Source organism: Ambystoma mexicanum, chromosome 1p, assembly GCF_040938575.1.
Source record: "Ambystoma mexicanum isolate Mex_15411 chromosome 1p, UKY_AmexF1_1, whole genome shotgun sequence".
NCBI lineage: Eukaryota > Metazoa > Chordata > Amphibia > Caudata > Ambystomatidae > Ambystoma > Ambystoma mexicanum.
The window spans coordinates 419540263-419554543 of record NC_090921.1 but is presented as its reverse complement, the minus strand read 5'-3'; the positions used below and the strand labels follow the sequence as shown (position 1 = coordinate 419554543).

Here is a 14281-nt window from a genome sequence, read left to right as displayed (position 1 = left end):
ATGACAGTCGCCATTTTATTGAAATGATTCTGCAACTTCGTTTCATGCTGCCTGTAAATGCTAGGATGGGTCAAAGTCTCTGATCCGAGAAAGCCCCCCACTACTTACAGTATAACAAACAAAACAAGATTATGCCTGGGGATGTTATGAAAGATTTTCTTTTTGCTATATTTGCTATACTTCTATGGGAAGCCTTTTTCTTTTTGTTGACTGCTGACCTGACGTTTTGTAGACAAGTAAAGCCCTGTGCTTTACTTGCCTTGTCTTTTTGCTCATTCTTATGAGGAAACACATCAGTCCATAAGACTAACAGTACTGAGAGGCTGTCTCCCTTAAAAAATGTCTTGCATTGTTACAATTTCACTTATCAACCGAAAGTGAAGTGTAGCTAGAAAATAATTGTTCTGTAGTGGCGTTTTGGTTACAATTACAATGTGCCTAGGATGATCTGGTGGCAGCGGATATTTATCTTGTTTTAAACATTTTACATGTGCACTTCGCATTTACGGCAAATGGCAACTAAAGGTTGCTAGCACACTAAGATGGGCGTACTACAAGGGTTTTGCTTGTCCTTTGGACATATTGTTATTTGGCCTTCTTCCTATACTGTCGGGTCCGGTATTGCCATATATGGGAAGCCCTTGATATGATATTTATAACGCGCCTATACACAAGTGTTTCAAGGCGCGACGAGGCAAGGGAGGGGAACAAAGTGAGGGCAAAATAACGATCTTACTAGGTCTAGTGACATGGAGATCGCACAAGTGCAGGGGAGAGGGAAGTGCAAGACACAAGATAAAACATCAAATAACAGGTAGTGCGGCCAGCAGGTAGCAGTGCAAGGTTAGGTGCAGACAACAAGTGTCTGATAAGTGCAGGTGGGGACTGTAGGGATGCAGATACAGACCCAAGTGCAGGGTTGCCAGGAGGCAGTGCAGGGGTGCAACTGGGAGGGCAGGGACCTAGGCCTGTGGTTCAGAGGGTTGCCAGGTGACCAGTGCAGTATCAGACAGGAGATCAGCAGGGACGAGGAAGAGAGAAGGCAGAAGCAAAGAGGAAAGTCGTGAGTTGCTACTGGGACCGGAGATGGTTCTGCTCAAGTTTCAGAGAGGCAGGGAGGCTGTTCCAGGGGGAGGCGCCAGCCGAAGAGAGAGATCTGCCCCCAACTCGTTGCTTGGAAAAGCGACTGACCCTCAAAGAGTTGGCGGTGGAGGAGCAAAGAGCTCGAGTAGGAAGATGCTTCCGAAGAGAAAGTTGGAGGTATTGTGGTCTCAGGCCCCAGGAGGACTTGTGGACAATGTAGAGGGTCTTAAATTTGATCCTTGCAGTCAGTGGGAGCCAATGGAGAGATTTCAGGGCTGGAGAGATATGATCCCTGGGCTTGAGGTCAAGGACAAGTCTCGCATTCCTGTTCTGGATGAGTTGCAGAGGACGGAGACTAGAGGCATGCAGATTTAAAAAGAGGCTGTTGCAGTAGTCAAGTCTAGGGAGAACCAGAGCGCTGGAGACAGAGGGGTTCTGGGGGAAGGAGAGGAAAGGAAGAATACCTCTGAGGAGGTGCCGTTGGTAGTTTGACTTCTTGAAGACATCAGAGATGTGAGGCGAGAAGTAAAGTGTGGAGCTGAAGATGACCCTGAGGTTCCTAGCTTCACAGGCAGGAGCAGGAAGAGGACCAAGGGAGGCCATCCAGAGTGGCAGGAAAGGAAGGTGCAGGTGTGCCGATGAGGAGGATCTCCATCTTACAGGCATTCAGGCAGTGATCGTTGGTGGTACACCGCACCTGGATTGCAGGCAGACGATCCGGGAAGAGAGAAGGAGAGGAGGCAGCAGAGGGGAGCCTGAAAGCGAGCAGAGTGTCTTCCGCATATCACTGGAGGTTGGCGCAGATAGCAGCAATGAGGTGGGCAAGAGTTGCCAGTTATTGGTTGAACAACCAGGGAGAAAGGTTATACCCGTGGGAAACACCACACGTTCATAGAGAGATAGAGGAGAGGAAGGAACCAAGTTGGACCTGGGAGGGTCGGTCAGATAGGAAAGAAGTCAGCCAGACCAGAGCCTGATCAGTGATACCCAGGTTGTCACTGAGCCGGTTGAGCAGGGTGGCATGGTTGACCATGTCAAAGGTAGAAGAGAGATCAAGTAGGATGAGGACAGAGGAGAGATTAGCATCAAGGTTAGAGAGCAGCTGCTGTTTTCCAAGGCAAAGAGGTGGTTTGTCTGTGAGGCTGGATGTGTGGACTGTGACTGTTGAGAAATCCATCTCAAAAGAGGACACTGGTCCTGCGGACATGAGATAAACTGATAATTGTTTGCCCTCAATATTAGTTAAAAGTGGATGCCTATGGGCACAATTCAGAATTGTACACCTTTTCAAAAAGCGTTCTTTTCCGGATGTTGAAGCACTGACCCAAGAAATATTGTTAGCTGCAAAATGTATCGCTGTGAAAAACTGGAGCCTGTGCTTAGCGATAGCATAATGGCTTAACCAAGAGTTAAGCAGACCACTCTGTGCTAACATGTCACAGGGGATGATGGGAACCTCCAGCAGCCAAGATGAAGGGGATCCAGTGGTACTGAATTTTCTTTTTGGTAAGGGCTCCCAATGTTATGTGGTACAACTATTTATCCTTCAAAATAATTTGATGGAACATATTTTAATGGTGTCTTCATATGTGAGAAGCCAAAAGCAAATACCTTTTCCATAGAAAAGAAACCTCACCAGCATTGTGCACATAGGGGGGAGAGGGAGAGGGTGTTAACAAAAAGCTAAATATGTATGCAAATTATCCTATTGATGAAGAGACAGCAAAATGCATACTTAATGGCTAAACAAGAAAAGCACACAGTCTCTGAAATATCGTACAGCAAATAGTTCTACAAAATAATGGTTAAACACAAAAATCATGGATCACGGTTTAGTCTTCTATGTAAACTCCTAACAGGTAGGTTAAAAAAACAGCCATGCTTAAGGCAACTGCTCTTTGGTCTCATGTTCTGGTTTATAGTTAAGTGAGGAGGTTAAGAAGCACACGTTGCTTAATCCATGTATTTTTTAATTTGTTCATATTAAAAAGATCCTTGATCCGGTTACTGCCTTAAATGTAAGATCACTTTTATCGAAAGCAGCTGTGCAACTTTTCAAGTATGCAGTTTCTCATGTGGCAGCACTGCATTCATTGCAACGAATGAGATCACGGGAAGCCAACAGAGGAGGGTGCCATGTAGGGAGAGGCAGCCTGTGAGCGAAGGTACCCGGCAAGGAGAGGAGTGTAGGGGGAAAGGTCCTCAGCCATACGTAAAAGAAAAGGGAATGTTAATCGGGGACAGGTCTGCGGGGGACAAAAAAGTGGTTGATGGGGTCTCTAAAGCATTGAAGAGTGGCAGGCGACCCAATGACTGGACAGTGCACAACATGGGCGAACACAGAGGAAAGTGCAGGAACAGGAAAAGAGCCCAGAAAAAAGTGCTTGAGGAAATTGGGACAAGAAGATTCACCAGGACTACTCCACGTTTTGTTATCTAAGAAATACCTCTAAAGGTTGCAGGCTCATACAATGCAGCTCTCATGGTCAAACAACGACTTCAGCTGTCTACCAGGGATATAACGCATTTGACGATGTTACAAGATAACCATCAGAGACACTTACCACACATCAGAGTAGGCCGTGAAGACGCCATCCTTTAAGGACTCGGGGGCCATCCACCTCACAGGAAGCAGCCCCTTCCCTCCCTTGCGGTAATAATCGGTTTCATAAATGTCTCTGGTCATTCCAAAATCTGCAATGCAAAGATTTGCACAGTTTGTTTCATTTTCATCTCATATAGTTCAGGTATGGAAGTCATGAGCAACAGCAACAATTAGTCAAACGTTTCCAATGTGACAGGAATCAGCCCTGAGGTTTTTGGCCAAGTAGCCCTTGTTACCAGGCTATTGCGTAAGCAGGACTGAAAGCCATCCATTAGCTGGTACATCGTTCTGTCTTTAGGAACAACGCCATACAGAACTGTAGAGATTTAGCCTGATTCACAAATTGATTTTCAATAGGATTTTCCCAGTGAAAAACATTTGTGAATCAATCTCATTGTCTATTAGCTCGGAAAAGGTGACTCTTTGTAAAGAAAATCCAGATCATCACACTACTTCAGTGCAGATTTCCCCATCTCTGACAAGGCAAGACTGTGAAAAGATTCTCGAGAACTCCCAACACTTAACTTGTGTTAAAAAATCTGAACCTGCCACTAGGCTTGGAGCGAAGCGGGACCTGTCTAATTGGCTGTGGGTAGTATGACCCAAAATGACTAATAGAACACTAAAATGCCAAGCAGTTTAGAAACGTAAAGGTAAACTGCTTCAATCTTACTGAGGATTCCCCGCCTGATAGAGAATATTCGTGAGCATGTAAATCCATGAAAGATCCAATGCTGGAGAACATACTGTTTCAGTATTAACCCGGGTCAGATTAGTGTCAAGTAATTGTGGCAAATGGTGCATATTAAAATGCACTGGAAGTAACTATGGTCAAAAGTACCAGAAGCACACTGCACTAAGCCATCAAACCTTCCCAGAAAACCAGCCCACACTTCACCGTTGGGTCAGCCCTTTAGAATTGCCCTATTTTGTTAAAGGCTGGTTCGAGCTTGTTCTCTGTAGATCACCTACAACATGATACTAAGACAGGAAATAAACAAGGTCTTGTTTGCATAACTTGCTCACTCTTTGTTTCACTTGGCCAAGTTCTTTGGAATGTACCTCTATCTATAAGCAAGAATGCTAGTTAAAATCGGTTATAATGTATGATAATTGCATGCACTAGGAGTGTGAATTCCGAGCCAGAAAGGAGTGTTTACGAACACGAGTTAAGAATGGGAAAAAAATACCTTTTTACATGCACTTGTACCATGAGATTGACCATCCTTATTTCCAAAACCGCTTTACACGGCTGTGAGAAACTAGAGATGTTCTTTCATGAGGTACGTGAGAGGCCAAGTCAAGATCGTGTAGCCTCTTGACCAACTGGTTTTATCGAAGAATATACGTGCTTATCCAGGGCCAGTTTAAGGAATTTTGGCGCCTGGGACAAGGACGCCATTGGCTCTCCCCCCACAGCCAAATAAATTAAGGGACCCTGAATCACTTGTAACCTCCCCTCCTAATCCGATCACTATCCATAGCTTTAAATGCTCCCCTGCAGAAGGGTACTTGTATGCTAGCATAGGTACGGGACACCTTTTAGCAGCCACAAGGAATGTGTATTCTTAGAGATGAAAGACACTGCTCAACGGCCATATGAACAAGATACACATACCCCAGCAGACGGAGAACTCCTACTAGTGCTCAAACAGATTGTAAAAGTGTCCAAGCATTGGGACAGTTTGGAAACAATGAGAAGCTACCTGAAAGGATGATGTATGCTAACAAAGACTAAGATTAGAAGAGATCTATGCTTTTCAATCAGTATTGCTACTAGTCAGTGAAGAAACAAATGACCGTGTGCTGTGCAATATATCAAAGTCGCTATTTATATACATGAAGCAACACTATAGCTAGTTAAAGCATGAGTGAGACTTTTTAAGAGCATACCTTAAAAACGAAATCACTCTTAGGGACTGATCATTTAAACATTTTCAGAGAATGGCAATTTCAACAGGTTAGGCACCACAAGATTAAATGAGTTGCCCAGTACCGCACACGTTTAATAGTTGAAGCTGTGATTTCAGCAAATCTCCAATTTTTGCACTCGACACATTTTTCCCAGTTCTCATCATAGAGCATGGTGCAATAATTTGTGAATTTTTAACTTTCATGAAATAAACTAAAAGTTTGTATAACTGACTTGAAAAGTACAATAATCACATCATAACACAATTTGACAATTTAAAAACAAAATTGTATGGAAGCATGTTATGCAAAAGGAGAATGATTCTGGCGTCATGTTCTCCATCATCAAGGCAAGTGTACACGTACACGAATATTAACGGATGTGATCTTAAACAATTTAATCTGGGGTTTTCTATTGTATTTTGAAGCGTTTAAATACACCCAGCACACAGACTTGTGGACATTTAGTTATGATATTCAGAAGTACCTTTTAAATGTAAAACCATTTCATGTGCCTAATAAGCGCACCTAAACATGTTCTTGCCAGAGGCATGTGACATTTTGTCAGCTCTCTCCTGTCTAGGAACTAGTTACCCAAATGGCCTATATAAAAAGAAAGATCAAGCAATGTGCTAAAAAATTCCATGAGTGAGTGAGAATGTAAACCTCCTGATGAAAGGCAGCATAGACCCATAGTGTGAGATGAGGTGATTTGCCCGGGACCACTTATCAGCTGTAGACAAAGACATTGTATGATCCTCAACACTTTGAGTAGTCAAATTAAAGACTGTGGAACCAATCACCTCAACCAATTAACACGCTGTGCTCTTTAACGGGGTTGGGAGCTGGATGCCAGTTTTTATAACCTGCATTTGGAGGAGCCAAGCTGTATACCTGCATCCTACTGATGCTTTGATACTTTTTATAGATAGTGCCATCTGGTGCAGGTACATTGTCAAGTAGCACAGTAGGTGTAACTATCACAAATGTATATACAAACACGCATGTTTATCAACCTCAAACATAGGAAAGGCTGATACCGCCTTGCTGAAATTTGGTACTGTGATCTGGAACATGAACACCAATCTTTGTAATGAGCGCTTACCACACTGAGCATTCTTCTGAAAAATCGTGGCACTCAAGTGTATCAATATGCATTTCAACTTTCAGGATTGCACTGAATCACTATGTAGGGTGAGAATGCTAAAGGAATTCAGCTATATCGAACAGACAACCTGGGGCAGATTCACAAAAATATGTGCAAATGAAAAAGCATAGAGGATGCACCTTTTTCATTTGAGTCATTTTACAAAAAAGTGCAAGCCACCTTATTCTTAAAGGTGACCCACACATTTCAGGTGTGGCAGAACAGTCGCGCAAATATGTGCTGGCCAGACCCCTGAAGTACATTAGTGTCGAGAGTGTTCTCACCTACAAGCCTGTCAATGTGAAACATGGTACCTTTCTATCCTTCTTTGAAGGATAGAAATGCAAGTGGGAGCGCAGCAGTTAACACTGCTGCTCTCCCACTTAAAAGACAATGCATGAAAGATTCAGTAATGAACCTACTGTGTTATTGAGCCTTCCCATGCACTTCGTCCAAACAGGTGCATCTGACGGTCATTTTTGCACATTTTAAAGCACATCCCGTTTTTGGATTCAAGATGCACATTGAAATGCCCAAAAATACCCCTTTATTTGGGTTCCATGTAATAATGTCCCCCCAAAAATATCGCCATGCAAAAAAATGGCCGGTTCTTGTGGGGACATTATTACATGGAACATGCGGGGGACGTCCCGCATCCATATATATATATATATCTGTCACCTATATAATGATGCCACAAGCTTTTCCCGGGGACATTTTATACGGCGACCATGTATATAGGGATATTATCACCCGATACCCTCCTTATTTGTGCAAATGAGTAAAGGGATTGAAAAATGGAATCTGAATGTGTGCATCTTAGCCCTTTGTTGATTTCGGTGCACTTTTTTGAGCTAAAGTGATGATACGCTACCGCATTTCATCACTTGTGCCAAAAAAAGGTTTGTGAATCTGCCCCATTGCGTGTACCTACAGTGAACACAGAACGTTTTAGTGGTTTAATTGATCAGAACAGAATGTACCTCTCAACATCCAGGCAGCAGGTTTAGAGCTTCAGCAGCGCAACCATAAAACATCCTGGAATGTTTTGTAAAAAATGGGCACTGACTTTCTTTGCATTAGGCAGCCATGTGGGCCCTCCCCTAGTGTTGAGGCCTGGGGCACAATCCACTTTTGCTCTCCCATAAAGAAGTCTCTGTAAAGTTGTTTGCTCAGTAGGAAAGCGAGAAACTGCCCACTTGGGATTCATAGGTGGAATTACAGAATAAGTGGAATTCCACTACGCCTTATTTTCGTGTTTGCAGAATAAGATTCAATGAAGCCCTTAGATTTGAAAGCAAGTTGAGATGGAGTAAAACAGTAATGAGCTGTACCTTTGCCACATCGTACTCCCCTTAGAAAACAGCTAGCAACAATCTGCCCTTTAGGAATTTTAACAAGTCCTTTATAAAAATAAAAAGATAAAGGGTGCGAGCATTTGACTCCCGAGATCAGATCGTTTGTGTCGTCTATGTGCAGAAAACACTACCAAGTGCTTAGAACATATAATGATTAATTGTGAAAGCTTGAATAAGATAAGTACTATTCATGTTAAATCATACAGCAATGGAATGGACTGTGCTGATAAGTCTCTTATGTGGCAAATGTTTATGGAGGGCAATGAGAAACTTCATATATTCTATTGTAACATTTTATTTGAAATGCAGTGAAATTTTAGGTGTATTACAACAGGGTATTTTAAACTGAAAATGAATGGATTGCATCTGTATTACATTATCGCGTGTCTTTTAGTTGAACCGTCCCTCATATGAATTGTAATTTTATATGATAGGAAGTGCAAATGTAGAAGTTTTATGTGATTGTTATGTGATTAATATGTATATACCACGCCTTGTTGACTGGGACTATATATTAATACATAAATACAATTCTATTACCTATGTTAGCATAGTTAACATGCTATGCGGATCATGTATTGGACGTTACCATTGAAACCTATTTGGATTTTAGCACAGTAACATTATCATTATTAGTTATGTCATTTTTATGACCACAGCAACAGAATACTGTTGCCCTTCCAGTTATTACGTACCTCCAATTTTTACAGTAAAATCTTCTGCCACCATACAGTTGCGTGCAGCCAGATCGCGATGGACAAACTTTTTTGCATTGAGATACGCCATGCCATCAGCAATCTCTGCTGCCATTTGAAGCATCTCTGGCAAAGTGGGTGGTGGGCGGCCAGGGTTGTTCTGCAAAGCAATGGAAAGACAAATTAACAGAGGCAGTACCCCAAATCTCGGGCTGAAGCAGTCATCACATCACTATTTAAGCAAGCGCTTGCGCTCCATAAGCTATCTCACCTCAGCATCAGGTCGCAAAGAGCGGAGGTAACTTTTCAGGTCCCCATGGGCCATGAGCTCCATGACTACCAGAGTAGGCTGCCCTTTGGAAACCACCCCTAAGAGGCGTACCTGCATAACAAATGGAAGAGCGGGATTAAGAAATTAATGCATTCATTTGAATAAGACTTCGCCATAGAGGGTCAGAGCCAACACTTGTTAACTTGCAGGGTAAGACACCAGTGTTATTGGTATGCTTCACATTCTAATTTAAGTCTCGACTGCTTAATTTCAAAAGGCTTTGCACTGCTTTTACCAAACCATCACATAGAAAAATAATATTAGTTCATATACAGCAGCTAATATTCAGCTGTTGGTAGTCACATGCACAGGCCTTCTACATGAAATAGAATCTGCTTTAAACATCCTAATTGTTTTTGTCATGCAAGTTGTGCGACTGCAATCCTGAACCGGCACAGATATTCACTAAAGCCCAAACATTTATTGGGAAAAACTGACATGCGACTGTCTCTCCCCCCGCCCCCCATCCTCACCTTGAGCTATCCTTCCAAAATATATATATATATATGTTTTGCTTGAGGAAGCGACAGATGGTTTACTCCAAAGGAGGAGGGCAATCATGCAAATTAATTATTTCATCTTCCGTCTATCTACAGTGTGCCTGTGATGATGCAGGTCCGTCAGATCGGGGTCAGGTCACACAGTGCCGAGGCAGGATTGGTGGCAGAAGCCACTGGGGCACACCCCTCATCACAGACCCAGTGACTCACTGGATGGGCAAAGCAGGCAACAATAAGCACTGATGAGATTTGCGTTCATGCTCTGCTGTCAATGGGTACTGCTAGGGGCTTTTACCCATTTCCAGATAGCTAGACCTAGCTCCATACCATTTGTTGCTACAGTACTGGGTATGAGCTGCACAGAAAGCCCCACCTCGGAACCCAACCAGCCAGGCATTCTTCACTAATGGACTGCCAACCTGTTCGTTCGTGATGGCGGCTTCATGGTTTGTCCTGCATCCCTGTTATTTCTCCAGTTACAAGATCTAGATCCAGGTAAAAAAATCTGTAGCACATTTAGCTGCAGTTAACAACCACCTTTTTCAAGTGCAACACAGATATCTGCTCTTGGCACTGCCTATTTGTACAGTGGCTCAGGGGTTGCAAGGACAGGTCTATGGGTAGCAGAGGGGAGCCAGGGGTAGCAGCTGCTACCCCAGGCAACCCCCAAATGGCGTCCCTGTCTTCACTCCTGGCTAACCACCTTCCCATTATTTCTATAGGCAGGCATTGGGACTTTCCTACAGTGCCACACCAGCATCCCCAAATGCTAACTATGTAACGGTCAGAGAATCCCACTGGCTCCAACAGATGTCCTGGATGGTAGTAATGGCGCTTCTACAAAGTGCTGAAAACAAATCTGACATCAACGTGTGGTCCTGTATGTAATCCATTCCCTTCTATGAACAAATGAGAAATGTGACCGAACAGCCCTTTCCTGCCAACACTGGAAGAGCGGAAATACTGCCAACAATACCATGTCCAATGTATACTGCTTTTAACACATCAGTGTTGATGTAAAGAGCTATAGTACATACCACATGATGGCAGCTGAACCCCTTCATAACAGAGGCTTCATTTAAGAACTCTATTCGCTCCCGCAGGCTTGCAGATTCATTAACAGTTTTGACAGCCACGCGATTCTCCGGCTCCCCTTTGATGACATCCTTGGCAATACCTTCGTACACCATACCAAAGGAGCCTTGACCGAGCTCCCGCAGCAAGGTTATCTTATCTCGAGGCACTTCCCATTCATCAGGAACATAAACTGCAAAAGTAGTTGAAAAAAAAGTGTCAGAATTTCTTTCTACCAATTTCGATAATGCAACTAGAACAACCAGATTAGTCACTTTATCAGGATATCTGCATACATTTTGAAACACAGAATACAGAGCCATTCTATCTTAAGATGTACACCCAGAACCATCCCTTAGGAAGGGCTCTCGGAGACCACCCTATTATAATCAACTGGGAAAATACTTAAGTCTATCAAACTCCATCAAGGCAGGTAGCAGAGGGATAAAGACTTCAGGAATTTTGAGGGTGGAGAAGTGGTACAATCAGATACACAGAGCACTCAAATAAAACCAATATAAATACATTTGTTAGGCCTGTATACACTAGCCTGACAACTTTCATACACACATTTACCACGAAGGTTAACCAATACTTTACTTTTAAAACATTTACAATGATTCAGTTAAGAACGCAAGCATACTGTGTGTAATAAAGAAGGTCAGAAAATCTGAAACAGTTCAAATTAAGTGAAGTTTTGTTAACAGTAGACACTATTACCATACCTTAAAAGAATAGGCCTCTAGCACTTCAAAAGTCCTTCTCTACTAAAGTGAGAATGCCCCGTTCCCTAAAAGTCCCAGCTCCCAAGAAGAAACCTTTGCAGGGAGTCTTTAGAAGTGGAGAAATAAGTATTGGCACTGCCAACTGGTAGGTAAAGTTTTCCAAGGATGCAGAAACTTCTCCCAATTCCACCACACTATTGGAAGCCCAGGATTCTGAGGGTCCATGGCAAGAACTCCAGCAACAGAGTCCATGAAGGGAAAGGAATTTGCAGCCATACAACACTATGGCAGGGGCAAGGGTGTGAAAACAGCTATGCAGGCTCGTCCCCTTCCCTCCTCTTCGACTAGGGAGCACCACTAGAGTTTCTAGATTCCCTGGGCTCACTTCCATCAAAGGTTCCGTTCCAGGGGGGTCTAAGGGTCCCAGATGCAGTGTTCACTTTTGCTATCAGGATTGGGTCCAGCTAAGCATTTGTTTCCGAACTGTCGTGAGGCTGTTCCTGATGCTGGACAGATTGGCACCCCAGGCAACCAGCGAGGGAGGCCACCACAGATTTTTATTTTATTTATTGGGTATTTATAATGCGCCTATGTTAGGCAAAGTTTGTATGCAGTACCCTCTGGGACCACTACACAACTAGGACTACAGGTGTAAGCAAAATCAACCTTTGTTATAAGTCTGTACCACACAGTTTTTGGTAGCGAGCTGCGCAGCCATACTTATCTCAAGAAGAGCTGGTAAGGGTGTTACACAGGGGTGTATAATTACAAGTATTCATATAGACACTTATACTCAAGGTTTCTTGGTAAAACACTTATTAATTTATTACACAGTCAGTTAGAAAACATTCACTAAAAGGAGGCAATCAATATCACACAAAAATATACTACAGTACTTTACACTAACCGTTTCTGAAACATTTAAAATACTTTGAAGTAGGAGCAAAATGGCATTCAGAGCATTTGAAGTAAGAGCTAAAAGGCATAAGTTAATAAAACGAATAATAGAGTTACTTTAAAACAGTGCAAATAGTTTGAGTTCACCAGAGGAGTTGATTCAATGGTATCAGGTAATATTATCCCCATATATATGGTCGCCGTAAATAATATCGCCGGGAAAAGGTTGTGGCGATATTACATTAGTGACTATATATATGGGGACAGGGGCAAAAAAAAAAACATTAAAAATAAAAATTTGGGGGTTGCGGGGGTGTCCCCCGCATGTTCCATGCAATAATGTCGCCACAAAAAACAGCCATTTTTCGGCGATATTTTTGCATGGCGAGATTTTTGTGGCGACATTATTACATGGAACCGATTCAATGGCATAGGTAGGCCAAAGTCAATGGACTAGTGTCCTGTATAGGTAAAAAGGGGTCTGGTATTTAAACGGAAAAGTCTTTGCCACGGTTTTCAGAAGTAGTTCAAAGAACAAAGGTTCATATGCCGGGTCACAAGCTGACTAGGCCTGCACGTTGCCAAAGTTGTAAGCACTTTCGCAGTGAGAGGTAAGTTCTCGGTCAGGTTGTCGCAGTACCTTATTTTGAAGAAAAAGCTACAGCTGAAGACTTCTGTTCCTGGCAGTTCCTGCAGATCTCGCTGTTCCTGAGCCTGAGTCGTGGGGACAAGAGGGAGGACATCGGGAGACTCCTGCACTGCACGAGGACTGGTAAAAAAGCTGGCCAACTGTCAATTCTTTGATTCCAGTATCTGTCTACAACCACACAAACTGGTGTCGTTCTCCCTGGCTATTCGGTTTCCTGCAGCACTCTGAGGAAAATACAACCAGCTCCGAGAATGTTGTCCAGGTGGCTTACGAGTTGATTGGTCCTACCAACTCAAAGGAAGAAGTCGTCCTTGAAGGGCTTCTCTGTCGACATAAACTTGGCTATTCGTACCTGCAGCAGGGCTTCACCGGTCAAACCAACGGTCCAGGAGTTGCAGCAGCCGTCCTTTTCCAGCTAGTCTTCGATTCTTTCGTTCCAGTGGTCGACTCTGCCTTCCAAGCCAAGAGACTCGCCTTCTAAACAGTTTTCTCCCATTCATTCCAGTCTAGCTGCCACTCACCCATCAGGGTAGCTGTCCTTGCCGGACAGTCAGACAGCCAATCACGCCAGAGTGCATTTGGGTCGCCTAGGAGACTAAGCACAGGGAGTTTCGGGCACCTCCCTCACTTCCTGCCCACCCCAGACACTCGGGCGCCAGAGGCGGTCTTCAGTCCTGAAGCCCGCCAAAGGCGTAGGATCAAAGGGACCAAACCTGGTTTGCGCGCAGAGACAAACTCTAGAAGGACCTTTCCAAAAAGACATGGCGAAAAAAGAAGACCGGGACCTGTGTAAACAAAGGGGGCTGAGACACCATCTTGAAAAACATGGTTCCTGTGATTTTTAGCTACCGGTGTTCGCGGTCGGGAAAAATTGTAGTTTGTTGTAAAACCCCTGCTACCAGCCATTTCAATAGGAAAGAGTAGCATTTGACTGCTAAATGAGTTTCTAGACGCAGGGGATACTAGGTAACCCTTCCAGCACTCTATTGGAAGATAGTGTGTGCTGGGTCTAAGAATTTAAAAAGACTAGTAATTACATTCTCTGGGAAACAGTAGTTTATCCCACAGAAGGTGTTTAAACCTTGGGACAGCCTAAAATGCTTCCCTGTGTCACTGCACTGAGGGTGCTGTGTGACACACATGAAAAGATGATGCCTATGGAGTGGTCTAAAACTCCATAATCAAAGAACACAAGAGTAAAACGCACATCAAAATACGAGAGTGGGGAAAAAAGGCTCACACGCTCTCCAGGTAAAAAAATCTAGTCCTCAAAAGAAAAGTTGCTGGGGGTCTCTGAGGTGAAGGA

At 43.5% G+C, this 14281-nt stretch overlaps 1 protein-coding gene across 1 annotated transcript in view; it reads right to left on the bottom strand.

The window, feature by feature from the left end:
- The window catches only part of INSR (insulin receptor), a 1116918-nt gene that overhangs the window by 33333 nt on the left and 1069304 nt on the right, over positions 1-14281 (bottom strand). The window contains exons 16-19 of the mRNA XM_069649227.1: positions 10668-10897; positions 9071-9181; positions 8800-8959; positions 3648-3777 (exon numbers count right to left, since the gene is read on the bottom strand). Coding sequence (XP_069505328.1) covers positions 3648-3777; positions 8800-8959; positions 9071-9181; positions 10668-10897 — 631 coding nt within the window. The remainder of the gene's footprint in view (positions 1-3647; positions 3778-8799; positions 8960-9070; positions 9182-10667; positions 10898-14281) is intronic.